The following is a 16,611-nucleotide window of genomic DNA, read 5'->3' on the forward strand; positions in this document are numbered from 1 at the left end:
AGAGGTGTCAGGGAGGCAGACCCCTTAGGGTAGTGGGAGACTACCCTAAGGGAAAGGTTTCAGAGCAGAGGGACTCAGGGTTTGGGAGGCTCAGAGCCCTCCTGGGGGTCTTGTGCCCATGCATTTGGTGTTACCCCTAAGTCACACACCTCCCTCAGACAAACCATCGGTGCTGAAGCCAGGTGTGGGGAGAGGGAAGGCATTTCCTGCTCCCTTTACCACCTCACCTTCTCGGAATGTTGTTGTCCCTTCCGCTGCCTTCTCTGGCCTTCTATTATGTGGCTTCAGCCATGTCACGTGACCAGGGTTTTTTAAATCTTCACAGAATAGCCTCAGAAACTCAGATGATAATCTGTACTTTTGGGACTGGCTCCTGAACAAAAGTATACACTTCTTTGAGGGCAGGGCTATGTTTTATTCATATCTAATGATGCCCATCCAGTCTAGTTCACATAATAAGTAATGAATAAAAATGCCTTCCTGTCAAATTCAAATGACTCATCCACCTCTTTTGACAAATGAGGAAACGAGGGAACAGAGAGGGTAAAGGATTTGCTTGAGGTCACATAGCCAGTTAAAAGCAGAGCCAGGCCTCCAACCTTCATTCCCTGACTCCAAACCCAGTGCTCTTCTCTCTTCCTTCTGGAGAAGCTCATGATTGTCCGCAGGTCCCCAGGAAGGCAGAGGGAGGCAGCAGAGTCCAGCTCCAGGCTCTAGAAACCAGACCCAGAGCTCTTACTGCTTCCCCTCTCTGGTGCCAGTTTCCCATCTGTTAAATGAAGGGTTTCAGAGATTATTGGCTAAAGTAGAAAACCTTTTTTGAAAAATTAAATTCCAGACTTGATTTCAGCAGTTTGTCCATTAATGTCATTTTCCTTCGCAGGATCCAACCCAGGGCACTACACCGCATTTAGTTGTTCTGCCTGCCCACTCTCCTCTGGTCTGGACCAGTTTCTTAGTCTTACCTTGTTTTTCATGACCTTGTCAGTTTTGAGGAGTCCTGGCCAGGTATCCTGTGCAAGGTCTCCCAGCTGGATGTGTCTGATGTTTTTCTCATGAAAAACATAGACCAGGTTTATGGGTTTGGGGTAAGAACACACCAGATGTGCAGTGCTGTTAAAACAGAAGACACCCAAGGGCCCTTCCTTTTGATGATTCTACAATTAGCAGTTTCCTTCATCAGATCACCCTCTTCTAGGGTGACCACCCATCCTGGCTTGTCCCGGACTGTCTTGGTTTTAGTTTCACGCCCCGAGCAAGCCCTCAGCCCCAGGCACACCAGGGCAGTTGGCTCACTCTATTCTTCCTGTCTGTTCGGCCCACCAGGTGGGTGGTAGACCCTGAGCCTCTTGGTTCGCCTCAGGTGGGCAGAGACGTCCATGTTCTCGGCCAGGGGCCAGACATCCGGAGTTCATGCAGCCCCCTTAGCAGCGGCTGTGGCTCTGCCTGTCTCCCACCAAAATAGTCCCCAAGCCACAGCATACAAGCCTGCTTCTTCCCCACAGGTGAATGTTCTTAAAAAGGAACCATGGTGGTTTTGTTTCTTTTTCTTTTTTCCTTTTCTTAGTATTCATGAGAAATCTCCCTCTGCTGGGTTAAAATGTGTGTTCTTGGAAAATAGTGGTATTTAATGAAGGCGCCTTGAGCTGAATCAAAGAGCTTCATTCTTCTGAAAGTCCTTCTTCCCTGTCTCTGCATCCGGCTCCTATCAAAGGGAATCCACAGCCTTGGCTTTCTGTTGCTGTTGTCATGGAAATTGTTATAAGGATGAGAGCGCGTGGACCGGAGGTCAGGGTACAGTTGCTTTGGTTCCCAGCACACGTGTCCCAAATGTCGGAGTCAGAGCTAATCAAATAAAGCAGCGATGACATTGGGCATCGCTGCATCTCCTCTCCGACGATGTATGGTATTTGTCCTTTACCCGAAGGCTCCAGGGACAGAGGCAGGGAGAGCAGACAGGAGCGGGGAGGGAGAGAGAGCGAACTTTGCCGATGGTTGAATCTTAAGTGCCGGGTATGGTGAACAATTTCATTCATTCAATTCTTCACTCATTCATTCATTCATTCATTCATTCATTCATTCATTCAGTAGTTATGTAGTGCCTACTATGTGTGTGCCAGGCGATGCGATAGATACAGGCATATAGTGGTTAGTAAAACAGGTGTGACACCCTCCCTCATGAAACTTACACTGGTGGTCAGCTCAGTTACCCTGAGAGAAGGAGAAGCAGGCAGGGACCAGAACGTGCAGGGCCTGGAAGTTCTCGATTTTCTTCCAAAGGTGATGAGAAGCTATTGGGAAGTTTTGAGCAGAGCATGACATAATCCAATTCACAGTTTCGAGGATCACTCTTCTGTGTGGAGAATGGATTGAAGAAGGGATGAGTGGCTGCCATTAGAAGGCTAGTGGACCCTGCTAGGCTGGAGGAAATGGTCTCCTGAGTGAAGTAGTGATGGAGATAGCCGCTGGGACAAACGTGGGATTGTTTGAAGTTAATGGGACTTGCAGATGGTCTGGGGGCAGCAATAAGTTCATTATAAATAATCCTCCCATAACCCTAGCAGGTGGATATTTCGTTTTGACCCATTTGACTAATAAGGAAACAGGCTCTGAGACGTTGAGTACTTTACCCAAGGGCACATAGCAGTACATGTCTGAAAGCTGTGAAGACCAATGGTTTTGGACCTGTGCAACCTGGTTGGCCTAATATGTGTCTTGTTAACATTTGTCAAGCATCTACTGTGTACCAGGCTTTTCCTTGGGGGCTTGGGGTCCCCGAACTTGACTGCACATGAGATAACATGAGCACCATTTTAAAATCTCAGATTTTTGGATCCCATCCCCAGATAGTCTTTTGTTGTTGTCAAATCTGAGTGGGAACCCAGGATCTACATTTTTAAACAATCACAGCAGGGGATTCTGATGCTGCTTGTAGGACCAGCATATGGAATCATAGGCCTTATTTATCTCTCAAAACACCCCTGTTTTTTAAGTGCAGATGGTTTTGTTTGTGTGACAGATCGTAGTTCAGTTGATTTTAAAACTAATTAAATTTTAAGTCAAGAGCACTGGACCTGGCACTTGCTAATTTTGTGACCTTCAACAAGTGATGTGACCTCCCTGAGGTCTTTTCCTAAAGCAGAGCCTTGTCATCACTCACTGTCCCAAGTGCTGGTAGGGGCTGATGAGGTCAAGCTAGCAAAGGCTTCAGAAATTGCTCACTACGTGCGGCGCCAGATAACCTAGAGAAAGGTTGACTCTATCAGGGCACAGATGAGAGAATGTGTTTGAATGCACCTATTAGGGAATTGCAGGCATTCAGCAAATATTGATTTGGTCTCCACTCTGGGATGGATTGGAGGCCAGACTACAGGGATAGGAGGAGATAAGGTCCCTGCTCTCGAGAGGCAACCCTTGGCGGAGACTATTGCCAAGCAGGATGATGAGCTCTTTATTGGCGAAGTGCAGGGGTTCAGCTAAAGAGGGTGCCCTTACTTTAGCTGTGAGAGAGGAGCCCATGGCTTCAGCTGTCTGTTGAAAGATGGAAATGAATTGCTGGTTAGGTACGATGTCATTCTAGGAGGAAGCAAACAGAGAGGATGAAGGGGCAATGGCACGTGGACATGGGAAGCATATTGTATGTTGCAGGAAGAGCCTGGGGTAACAGCTGAGAGGGTACTGTCGGTAATTGAGGCCGAAGCCAGCCCTGAGTGGTTGAGTGGGCCTGGCTAAGGAGTTTGGGCTCTATCGCACGGGTGATAGGAAGCCACAGTGAGCTCCTGAGCAGAGAAGGGCATGGTCAGAGCGCTTGCAAGAAATGGTAGGATTTCGTGCTCCCCCAGTGGTGCAGCGGTAGGGTTCTCGCCTCCCAAGAAATGGCAGGATTCCAGGTCCAGCTGAAGCCCTGATAGGCAGGATTCCAGGCTCAGCAGAGGCACGGGAAGGTCCCTAAGACAGAGCCCCTTCTCGCATCCATGCATTCTGCCCACATGGCAGGGTGCCATTGCCCCACTGTCTAGAAGCCTGAGAGAACGTTTTGGCTCTTTCTGCCCAATTTCCCTCCAGTGGGAGCCTTGGCTTGCTCTCAGTTAACCCCTGAGGTTTAAGACCCTGATGATAAAACACAGAAGACTCGTGGAACAAGGTAGAAGAAACACACCTCTTTGGGTTCAAATCCTGCCTCTGCTACCTAGTAAGTTGTATCGTTTTGGCAAAGTCACTCTGCCTTTCAGAGTCTCCTTTTTCTCACCTCAAAAGGGAGCTTGATATTCCCAGCTTATTGGGCTGATAGAAAGAACCCTAGACTGTGGATTTGAAACAGTTCTCTAAATTGAAAACTATAAGACAATGAGTTTAACATGTAGAGTTTCCCACTGGCTCCCTTGACCCACACACTGCTGTTGGCTATTGGAAGACTTTGGTTTCTAGGCACACGATTTTACAAACTTGGTGAAACAGGTAGCTGCAGCAATGTGTGGGGTTATCTAATGACACCTGTTCTTTAGGAGCCAATTACTAATTAATTCCCATGGAATGATTCCACTAGAAACAAACTAATCTGGAGACAGAAGCAATTCCAACAACCAAGATATATAATTGAGATAATCGCTGTGCATAAATAACATCTGTGAGTAGCAGATGCTGGCACCTGGCTCCGAGGAGAAAATGGAAGATAATATCTGCTCCAGGGCAGTGGTTGCTTTCTTTTCTCTCTTTCTCTCTCTCTCTCTCTCTCTCTCTCTCTCTCTCTCTCTCTCTCTCTCTCTCTCTCTCTCTCTCTCTCTCTCTCTCTCTTTTTAAATTTGATTCATGCCTTTGACCTTTGCCTCCTCCCCAAGGGAAATATGTTATTTGATTTTTGTTAAATAGAGAAGAGTTTGCACTGAACTCTTTAGTTGTTTAATTAATTCAGGCTGGGGGCTGTATTCACCCCTTCCTGCTGAGAACAAAGCTGTCAGCAAGTCTCAATCACTGTTCCCCCTAAATAGCTCAGAAATCCACCTCCTCCCTTTTCTCCCCATTCTTATTACACACCACCTGTATCTCTCATTTGGAGTTCTCTCAAGTCTGCTGGCCTCTGGTCTTGTCCAAGCAATCTTTCTGCCACCTGATCTTTGGGGACAGAATTTTAAGATTGAAATACAATCTTGGCTCTTTGTGCTTAAGATCTATCAGTGCCTTCCCATTGCCTTCAGAATACAGTCCAGGTTCCTCACCTTGACCTTTGAGGACTGATAGCAACTTAGAACAGCTCTGGGTCCCCCACACCTGTTTTCACCTTTCCACCTTTGCCCAAGCTGTGCCCTCTGCTGGACTCTTACTTCTCCCCTCTGAAACTCATCACCTAATGAACATTGATCCTCTGACCTTGGGTCTGGGCATTGTCTCTGGGAGCCATCTCTGACCCCCAGGGGCTGGGTGGAGGCCCCGACTCTCTTCTGTAAAGATGTCATGGGTTTACCCCTAACATAGCACATACCATTCTATCAAAATTACCTCTTTGTTTGTCTGTTTCCCTCTTTCCCTTCCAATGCCTTAACAGCAGGGACTGGAATAAGTCAACATATTAAAAAAACTTGTCCAAAATCACAAAGGTGGTAAGAGGTCAAGTTGGGATGAGAACCCACAGAGTCTGACTTCAACACCTAGGGGTATAATAACCACCAGTGTACCTCGTGTGGACCCGCTGCCATCTCTGGGCTCTCACATCCCTTCTGGAAGCCCCGAGTGCTCCTGAAGGCCCTTCCACCGGGGGAATTCCGGCTCAGCGGCAGTGTTCACTCAGGTGGGCCCATTAAGCCTGTGTGTCTTCTATACGATGAATTCGCAAGGATGCTTAGGTAACAGTCTGATGGCTCTCCCCCCCATTAATGCACGGAAGACTGATAACTTGATTCGTCCCCAGTGCCTTTAATCGAGACGTTTGTCACCAGGTGTCATCCATGCTTCTATGAGACATTGAAAATAATGAATAAGCTCTGGGAAGATGACCCTGATGGGAGTCTTTTGTGTGAGTATCTTTGGAACGCTTCTCCCTAGCCAGGAGCCGCAGGACAGGTGGCCTGGCTGTTTTATTTGAAGAGACTTTAAAAAAAAAAAAAAAAAGATTAGGTGGAGTGAATTGATTCAATATTAACATAACCTCCTGTTAGAGGAGATAAAGACTGAGTTGTAATTGGTTAAAAACATGGTTATCACGGGCCTGCTCACCCCACAAATATTGACACTTCCAACGCTGTGATAAATGAAGTGAGAAAAGGCGGGTTTCATCTATGCATCTCCCCAGAAGGACCTGTTCCTGATGAGCTATGGAGGGCCAGGCCCCCAGAGCAGCTCAGCCAGCCAGCAGCATCATAATAACCATCGTAACAACACTGATATTGATGGTGGCAGCCACTGTTTACACGGAGCCAGGCAAGGGCAATCACTTAGATGTCAGGACCTGCTTTTATCCCCCCAAACCCGCTTGAATGGAGTGAATTCCATGACAGCCGGTGCCTTTTCAGTTTGGGGGTCAGAATGGAGGAGTGTGTCCGCATACAGGAAGTGCTCAGTGAATGAGTAGTGGATACGCCTGACTCGCCATAGGGAGGGAGAAGCTAGTGTCATGCAGGCTGTCATGCGGGTCTCCTGTCCCGCTCCCCACAGAAGAATGCAGAACAGGGTGAGGCCAAAAAGGAACACCCACATTGCCATAGATAGGGGAGTCACACCACTAGAGTCTCGCTGGCGGCTGGGTTGGAGACACAGGAAGGAGGAGCCACACAATCTGCAAACGGCCATCCATTTGTATCTGCCAACCAACCCCACTTGCTAGCTGCAATCTGCCCTGCTAACTGCAGTCCGCTGCTCTTGCTAGCTCAGCCACCATCTTCTTGCTAGCCCCCATTTTCTGCTAGCGTAGCCACAGCAGTTATATTAGTGGCCAGTAACTCATTGGTTACAGCTGATGGTCATCCAATCACAGTTGATGGCCATTTACTACCTGAGCCAGCACTTTCCCACGTGAGGCCAAGAGCCTGGAAACTGCACTCCTGGCTCTGTCCCCACACTAGTATTACGTCCGTTTTATGTACGAAGAAGCTCAGCATATAGGAAACTCGCCCAAAACCACAGAATTTGGGGGGTAAGTGGGATTTTTAAAAATAATTTAATTTGAATTTCAAACTTACAGAAAAGTTGCAAGAATAGTCAACAGATTCTTATATAGCCTTCTCCTAGATTCATCAATTTTTAACATAGTACCTCATTTGCATTATCATTCTCTGCATTACTTTTTCTGAATTATTTGGAAACAAGTTACAGACACGATGTTCCTTTATCCTAATCAAAATCAAAAAATGTAACATTAACAAAAAGACTGATTTTTTAATCCAGGGCTCAGCTAACTATGGCCTGCAGGCCAAATCTAGCCCACTTCCTGGTTTTTGTTGTTTAGTTTGCTTTTTTATTACAGCTAAGAATGCTTTTCACATTTTTAAACGGCTACATTTAAAGTGGTTAGATAAGTACCTACATATACGCTTCCATTTTGCCTCCTGGCCCACCCTAAGCCAGTATGACCTCATCTTAATTTATATCCTCATTATATTACATTACCTTACAGAGCTTGAAATATTTACTATCTGGCCATTGAACAAAATGTTTAGGGACCCCGGATCTTATCTGCTGACCGTTCAAATTTTGTCCCATTCATGTTCTTTATAATATTTTTTGTCCCTGTTCAGGATCCAACCCGGATACAAAACTGCTTGCATTCTGTTTTTATAATGCCAGAGATCCTTGGTCTTTCTATTTTACGACGTTGGCATTTTTGGAGAGTCCGGGCTGGTTATGTTGTAGAATGTTCCTCCATTTGGGCCAACTGGAATTTGAACCCCTGTGTTTTTCACTTCAGAGCCTTTTGGGTTTGTGCAGGTCTGAGGGTGTTCCCAGGACACAGGAGTTCCAATTTTATAACCAGAAAAGTCTCAAGCAAACAGGGATGAACTGGTCATCCTAGAGCCTTGGTCCCAAGCACTGAGTCATCCAGGGAGGATGAAAGAGCCTGCCCCCTGCCCTTTCAGTAAGTAAGGCTAGTTCTCAAAACTAGAGTGAGGGGAGAGGGCGATGAACCAGACGCCAATCTAAGAGCCTTTCCTTGGTTGCTCCTGTTTAGTTTTAGATGAGTTGTCACCATCAGCGTGTCCCGGCCTTGTGTCTTGCTCTTCGGGACCCTCATTGGGGTCTTCTGGGCAATCGGGAGTACCACTGTCTTCGGCAGCTCGGTGCTTCTCCAGTTTAGAAACCAGTTCTCTCGCTGGCCTGAAGACGCCATTGGTGGGCTGGTCACAGACATAGCAGCGTGGGGTGGTGCGGAAACGCTGCAGCGCACAGCTCTCGCAGAAATAATGCCTGCACTTGGTCACAACCGGGTTTTGAAAGGTCTGGCGACAGATCAAACACTTGAACGGTATTTCCTCATCCTCCCTTCCCGGGACTTCATAGTTTTCGTCGTCACTGACACCATAGCGACCCTCATGAAGCTCACGTTCGATCTGCCACCCATGCTTGTAATCCGAACGGTCATGGAGGAATTTGCAGCTGTCTCCAAAACCGCAGAAGCCAGTCTCCTTGTAGTCTTTACAAATGTCAGGCTGGTAATCCCAGCGCACGGTGGCCCGCAGGTGCTTGGGGGCCCGGCGGGGGCCCTTGCGCACCATCCCGGAGGAAGCACTGCCCAGACCCGCATCCTGGGGCGTCGTGTACTTCGGGTAGTTATTGATTCCCCGATAGATCTTGTCGTCTGCCTTGCCCCTCACTGCCTCCTGCACCTTCTGGCTGCGCTCAAAGATGGCCTGGGCGTCGCGCTCCTCCTCCGTGTCTAGCTCGTAGCCCGCAGTCGCCCCCATATCCTCCGGCCCCACGGGTTTCGTGGAGTGGGTGGATCTGTAGACCACACGGAGACTCTCGGGCTCATCAGCTCCCTCCGCCTCCTGTGTCCCACGGCCGTGGGTCTTCTGTCTCAGGGGATTGTGAGACGCCCGCTTCCTCGCGGGGCGCACCACAGCGCCGCCCTCCTCCCCGCCGCTGCTGTCGCCGTCTGCGGGCTCCGGGGCGCAGACCTCGCGTGGCCTGCGGCCTGCAGCCCCTTTTCGCCCAGGCTTTTTGAACAGGGAGGTGCACACCTGCTCTGTCGCCTTTGCGGGAGAAAGTTGCCCGGCCATGGTCCAGTCCCGAGCCCTAAAACGGCTGCGGTGTTCCGCGCCACGCGGGGTCGCTTCACGTCCCTGCGCAGCCGCGGAACGAGAATGGGGTGGGGGGGTGGGGGGCGGGGTTGAGGGGGGGTGGGGGGTGGGGGGAGGGGTTGGGGGTGGGGCTGGGGGGAAGGTGGGGGGTGGGGGGTGTGGGGGAAGGGTGGGGGTGGGGGGAGGGGTGGGGTGGAGGTGGGGGTGGGGGGAGGGGTGGGGGTGGGGGGAGGGGTTGGGGGTGGAGCTGGGGGGAAGGTGGGGGGTGGGGGAGGGGTGGGGGTGGGGGGGTGGGGGTGCGTGCGGGCTCGAGCGCGCGAGACCGCGCCTTGCTGTTCTGGCTCCACGCATGCGTGCGCGCGCTCTTGATGGTTGGTACAGGCAGTAGTTGGTTGGCTCCCCTTGCCATTTTATGAGACCCTCCCGCTGTTGTCTCATTTTGCTGTTGATGGACATGTAAATTGCCTCTAGATTTCGGTAATTAGGAATAGAGCCGCTGTGAACATTTTTTACATGTTATATTATGGGGGGCGTGGGGGCACGAGTGTGCGCATTTCTGAACGGTGTATATCCAGAAGGGGGGTATCTCTGGACCGTGGTACATAGGTTTCTTAAATGGTAGTAGCTACTGCCACATGGTTTTCCAGAGTGTCTGTAGACACAAACGCTCCTGCCAGCAGAATAAGAGAGTTGAGCATGAGTCTGTCCATGAAAGAACTTGCAGCCTATAGAGGAGTCTTCTAAGAGTTTATCTGAGCTCAAATTTCACGCCATGCCTGGAAACAAGATATCAGTGGGTTGAGGAAATGCTTCAGAGAATGGCAGTTTTGTGATTCCTTTTAGGCATTTAGAATCAAAGGAGAAAATGTAGGGAAAGTGCGTGAAATCCATTGGTGGTAGATTGGGGGTGGGGTGGGGGGACAAAGCAAAGTGGGGCAGCTCTAGAATTGGATAAAAAGCCAAATGGAGAAACATGCTTCTTGCACATTAGTGGGTAGAAGATAGTTAATAATTATCATTTGCAGCACATCGAGATGGCGTGCGGGGAACAAGGTAACAATGAGGGGTTCTGTGGTCTCGTGCTCTGGGGTCTTATGCTCTGGTGCCTGCGGTTGTGCCCTGTAGGCGTAGGAACAGAAAATTACCCTGACATTTCAAAGGTATGTTATCCTAGATGCAGGAGAACAACTAACGGGACTCACCTAAGGTTAAGTCTGACCTTTGCTAAGGAAGCGATAGGCCTGCGATGTGATTACCTGCCCAGTCAGGAATCTGTGATCAGACCATCCTGTGTGGTGACTTTTGGTCACTGAGCTTGTCAGGCCTGCCATGTGCCCCCCTGAGCTTGTCGGTTTTGTTATGTAGCCCCTTTTTTGTTCACAGGTAGAATATGAATAGCAGTGTTCTGGTTAAGTGAGAATTGTGGTACAGGAGGGTGGGACCATCTTACTTGGGGGTCAGGCCAGGCCTCTCCATGCAGACCCTTAAAGTGCAATCAGTGTTCAGTGGGGGCTTCAGGGCTTTCTTTTGTAAAGTGAGAAAGCACCAGAACCCTCCTGGTGCTTTTCAAGGGCACACACTTGCTTATCTATTTATTTATTTTTACAAAAAGAACCCCCTGATTAAAGGGAAACCTCATTAGAACGTCCTCTGCCTTGACCATTCCCTGGTTGGGACTTGGTGGGACTTCCCTCATTTATCCCAAAGTGACCTCCTTCCAGATTTGAAGAAAGGGACCCGCTCAGGACCCGGGGTTTGCTGAACAAGCAGGGGTCATGCTCCCTCGCCAGGTGATCTCCTCCCGCAGGGAAGCAGCCTGCACACACTGTCCCTTGTCCTCAGCCAGCTCTGGACACCGCCAATGTCTGGGTCAGAGACCTGTGCTGGGGCGGAGCCAGGGAACGGCCGGGCACTGGTGGATTCCTCAGGGGGTGTTCAGGGCTCAAGCGGGCAGCATAGGGTGGGGGGCGGCTCAGGCTGCAGACCCAGGCTGCCCACTGACTGGGCGCGTTAGTGACTCGCTGAACTGACTTCTTGGCCTCGCTGCCCCAGTGCACGTGTGTGGAGTCTACCTTGTGGTGTGAAAGCTGAGCAAGATCCAGGGGGCCTCCAGGAGTCCACCATCTAGCAGGCAAACAGACAGGGAAGCACACGGATCCTGTGCTATTTAGGGGAAGAATGGGGTGCTGGGGCAAGGGGGTTCTGGAACAGAATAAAAGAGGGGGACAGAAATGGGATGGGGCAGGGAGAGCCTTTCTGAGTATTTTATTCTGCTTTTCTAAGTTTTGGGGTTTTTCTTTCTCTCTCTGGAGAGCATCAGTGTTATCCAAAGCTATCATCACCAGAGGAGAAGTCAAGTCAGGAAGGTAATTTTTTAAGTCTGTTCAATCAGGCAGCACCTGAGCAGTCCTTTGATCCTATAATACAAAATTAGGGAGGACTCTGAAACCCTCAAAGAAAGATGTAAAACAAATGAAAGGAGTCTCGCTTTACTCAAAAGATGGTAAGTACATGCCTCAGGGCTTCCAAGAAAAAGCTGTGGATTTAAGAGCGATTTCAGTTCAGGTCCTGGCCCCATTCTCCATTTATTAGCTGCGTGACCTTGACAAGTTAACTAACCTCTCTGATCTTCAGTTTCCTCATCTATACAATGGGGATGAAAATACGTACTTCCTAGAGTTGTTACAGTTTACAAATTAACATATACATAGTAAGTATTAATAAAGAGTAGTTAAGATTATTCCTCTACTAATAACGATTATTCCTCTGAAGAAGATGGAGACAACAGATACTCAGAAAGAGTTTCAATACATCAATAAATGATGGCCCTCTCGCACACTGTCAGGAAAATTTTGGAATGTTTAGCGTATGCCCAAAGAGTTTGAGATCAAGGACACACAGAGTAACCACCATATGGTCTTAGGAAATTTCCCCTCGGGGTCACTGTCATCAAACTTCTGAGCCAGACAGACCCGTGGTGGACCTGGCCTGACATTTTTAATATGTTTGCATTTAATAAATTTGTTTGCTATCAGGGCTGTCTATAGTTTGAGATGTTGGCGGTTCCCTCTGGGGAAAGCCTCACTGTTGGAGGTTAATTCTTCTGAGTGCCCTGATGGGATGTCGAGGCCTACAACGTGTTGAGATTAGCCCACCAAAGACACCGTTTCTCAGAACGCTTCCCCATGGCGTTGGGGATGCAATATTTTTAAGTCCTCTGAGTTGTTCAACCAGACTCAGCTTCCAGGGTCTAACCAGTCCTCTGAGATATCCGTTTTTCCTCTCCCCGCCTCATTCCATATGTCTAGCCAACTCATCTAGTGGCTTAATAAGTCCAAAGTAAACATTGTACCCAGGTATTTAAAGCAGGCAGATGGCTTCACATAAGAAAGTAATGCTATTCATCGGCTTGTAGTTGATGTATATGTGATGGGACTCTCAATTGCCCTCACGTTGAATGAAAGGACGTGGGTGTTGGGGAGAGAGAGCCTGAGATGAACTCAGAAATAGAGAAAGACTTGTGTGCAGAGGGCGCTGTGTGGTGGCCCAGAAATAATTTGGAGTCTCATTGACTTGAATCTGACCTTGAGCAAGTCACTTCCCCGGCCCCAGGCTGCAGTTTCCTCATTTGTAACATGAGGAGGGCTGATTCCTCCTTTGCAGGGCTGTTGTGATAATGAATATCAAGTGGCACGCACAGCGCCTGATACAGTCAATGTGGAAATCTCGTTCCCTCTCCTGCCCCTCACACCTGAACAATTGGGAAAAGGGAATATTTTTAATCTGGGGCAGGATAGGCAAACTACATACACAGAATAGGCAAAAAGTAAATGATTGCTATCAAATCACAGGGCTTCGGATGCAGCTCCTTTGATCCAAGGTTTGCCAGAATAACGTCACCAGACACTATTACTCGTGGTTTGGAGTGTTTACTCTGTGGCTGACACTGTGTGTGTGGGTTACCTCTTCTAATTTAGTCACTCCTACTGTAGCTGGGTTCTGGGTGACAAAATCCCAGCTCAGACTGGCTTGAGAAGAATAAAAGGAGTTCGGGGCCAAGATATCTGAAAAGGTCTGAGGCTAAATTGCCTTCAGGCTTGGCTGGATCGAGGTGCTCCCACCGTGTCATCAAGAACGTTTCTCCTGCCTCAGCAATTTTGATGTCACCTTGTATTCTTAGGCAGTCTCTTCCTTCTTGATGGGGAGAGGGCCTCCAGATGCTCCAAGCTGACCTCCTGCATCAGAAAGAGCCCACCTGGTTTCTAATCCCAGCACAAATCTTGGTGTCCGCCATGCTGTTACCCCGTCACCAACCACTGTAGCAAGTGGTGCTCTGATGGGCGAGGCTGAGTCAAGTGCATTGTCTCTAGGCTTGAAGGGGGAGTGTCAGCCCCATCAGACCCGGTGGACATTTGGAGGATGGGCTTTTTTTTGGAGGGAAGATGGGATGCTACTACCAAAAGAAAGGAGAGTAGATGTTGTGTGATCACATCATCAGATTTCTCCCACAGAGCATATGGGCTATGCACAACTGCGACAGAAAGAGTGCCACGGAGTGGCTCAGAGGGGAACTTGGTGCTCAGCCTGCCTGGGTACATATGCCAGCTCTGCCACTTAGGACTTGTGTGACCTTTAGGAAGTCACTTGACCTCTTTACTCCTCAGTTTCCCAAACTGTAACAATAGGAATGGTTATCAACCTTACCTCAGTGCGTTGTTGTAAAGGTTAAATGAGCTCACACATGAAGTGTTCAGAGCAGGGTCTGGGAGAGTAAGAGCTCGTTTTCACAACCTATGTGTGTAGCATCCCCTCGGCTTGTGCAGTGCGCAACTGATGTAACTGTACTCAGCAGTGCTGCTCAATGAACGTGAGCCGTTATTTCCCCCATTTTGGGAGTGGGAAAAACCAAAGCTCAGAGAGTCTAAATAACCTACTCAAGGTCACAGGTTCATAAATAGAGGAGTTGGGACTGGAACCCACTTCTGTTTTACCATTGGCTCTGCTCTTAACCACCACACAATGCTGTGGGATGGTAAATGTCCCACTCCGTGGTAGATGAGAGGTTATATTGGGAGAACGCACCCCCACCGCTAACCCCAACCCCATCCTTTGATGAAAAGTGTTCAGAGCATTGCCTGGTCCAGACTCAGCGCTCAACCTCATAACCCATGTGCATTCCCCTCCCCCAGGCTTATACAGTGCTTTGATCCTAGATGGTACTCATCTCATCCTGCCCCTGGCTTCAGGGACCTTCACTGTCCTCTCACAATTGCTGAAGAGGCGTGACCTCACCAAATATCGCCAGGCCAAAGTTTAGAAACATTTAATTCACGTTCAAGGTCAGAAGCACGTTCCCATCTATAGCCACAGTTTGGGAGGCCTGGGGATAGGTGCACGCCCATCTAACAGAGGGCTCCTAACCCAAGGGCCCGGGAAGGAAATGATGGCTTCCTTGGATGCCTGAATTTCAAAATTTGAGCAAATGCTGGGGAAGGGTGGCTGCCTTAATTAGCAAATAATAGAATGACTGAATGTGTGTGGGGCTGGGGGTGGGACGGAGTTTTCTGGCGATTAAAGGTGTTTCATTGTTTTGTGCCCATATACCTGTGGCATTATTGTATTGATTTGACAAGAAATAAGATTTGGAAGAGAAAGAAAAACAGGAACATATAAGAAAATCAAATCAGTTGTCTCACTGAAGGCCTATTGTGGGTCTAGTCACACACTAGGTCTGGAGTAGGATGGAAATCATGGAGGCCTTTCTTTAGCTTACCCTAAACCGCTCTACCCCATGCCATGGAGGTCCCATATAAACCTAAGATAACCTATGTGCACGGCATTCCCTAGGCTTGTGCAGTGCACAACTAACACAACTGTACTTAGCAGGTCTGCTTAATGCATGTGAACTATTTCCCCCACTTTGTGAATGGGAAAAATCAAAGCTCAGGAAGGCTAAGAATCTACTCAGTGTCACACTCATAACTGATGAGTCCAAGGAAATGTGATGGTGACTTGGAGGTGTGAGGTGACAGCTACCACCTGGGATCCTCATTGCTAGCCTGGCTGCCAGAGATGGAGAATAGAGCCCAGTACCCTTTCCTGAGGAGTCACTTGTCAGCCAGCTGTCCTCTGCTCTCTGCTCCACCTGGGGCCCCTCCTGGGAAGGCGTTTTCAAAGCAGGGGTGGGGTAGGCTTGCACCGCTGAAACATCTGATGTTGGCCCCTACATGACTTGCCACGTGACTTCATAAAAACGTCAGTCAAACACCCTCAATATGGAAATAATGTGCAGTGAGTTATTCTTACTCCGGGTCATCCATAATGGAAAATCAGCCTGAGATGGCCCTGTATTTCTTCCTGCTCCCTAAAGTGTAATAAATTGAACAATTTAAAGCTCGGCATTAAGAAGGCTTGTCAGCAGCAGCCTGGAGCCTACCTGGTGGAGCTCTGGGGCTGGGGAATTCCTGGTCGTGCCCATCCAGATCCTGTGAAAATCTGGGCCTGCGTGACTTGTGTGCCTTTGGGGAGGGCACCCTCCATCCCCAGAGCCCAGTCTGCCAGAAAGCCTAAAATCCACCTTAAGATTGCAGGTGCCTCATCCTGGTGGTGTGACCTTCACCGCTTGGGCTTCGCTCCGTTCTCCTTACCTCTAAAATGGGGTTAAAAATTCCACTCTCAGGCTGTTAAGAGGATGAAAGGGGTGAACCATAGCAACAACCCCCCTTAGGTTTTTAGCGTTTTCTCAGCGCCAGGCACTGTACTAAACACTGTCATGTTTTCACTCAGTTATCCTGCAGAGATCCTATGATGTAACTCTCCCTATTTTACAGAGGAGGAAAGTGAGGCACGGCCAGGTTAAATGCTAGGAGAGGCAGAGCCGCTGGTCTGGCTCCAGTGTCCAAGCGTTGACCTCCACGCGTGGTAGCCTCTGGCACTTGACAAGTGGCATTAAGTGTTGGTTCCTTCCTCTTTCCTTTGGGACAGCCTTCTTCATCTTCAGAAGGTTCCTGTAACGATGTGTTTCCTTGGTCCACCACATCAACGCAAACTCCAAGTGTTATCAGTTCTCTCTGCCTTAGCTGCCTCTCATTCTGGAGGCCCCAGCTTGGCTCAGGCCACGGTGACGCTGCCTGAGTGGCTTCCATTATAGCACCACGCCACTGAGCTCATTCCAACGCCATTGAGTTCTGTCTTTATCTTAATCCGTCCTCCCTGTGTGGTCAGACTTTCCAGAGAGGGGCAGCAGGGCCCAGCGATTCAGAGGTTGGGCTCTGGAGTTTGATCAGCCAGGCTCACCTACTGACCAGCTGTGTGACTGTGGGCAAGTCACTTCCCCTCTGTGTCCCTCAGTTTCCTCCTATATCAGTCCTAATGGTGGCAACTG

General features: G+C 49.0%; 2 protein-coding genes across 2 annotated transcripts in view; one reads left to right on the forward strand and one right to left on the reverse strand.

The window, feature by feature from the left end:
• The window catches only part of MYO18B (myosin XVIIIB), a 260,653-nt gene that overhangs the window by 163,413 nt on the left and 80,629 nt on the right, over nt 1-16,611 (forward strand). The gene's annotated exons all lie outside the window — the stretch shown is intronic.
• On the reverse strand, nt 8,127-9,206 carry LOC308492599 (E3 ubiquitin-protein ligase RNF113A-like; the record flags this gene model as incomplete). Its single annotated transcript, XM_081037778.1, has 1 exon — nt 8,127-9,206. The coding sequence occupies one exon, from the start codon at nt 9,204-9,206 to the stop codon at nt 8,127-8,129; it is 1,080 nt and encodes a 359-aa protein (XP_080893904.1).

This window comes from Rhinolophus hipposideros (assembly GCF_964194185.1).
Source record: "Rhinolophus hipposideros genome assembly, chromosome: 24".
Classification (NCBI taxonomy): domain Eukaryota; kingdom Metazoa; phylum Chordata; class Mammalia; order Chiroptera; family Rhinolophidae; genus Rhinolophus; species Rhinolophus hipposideros.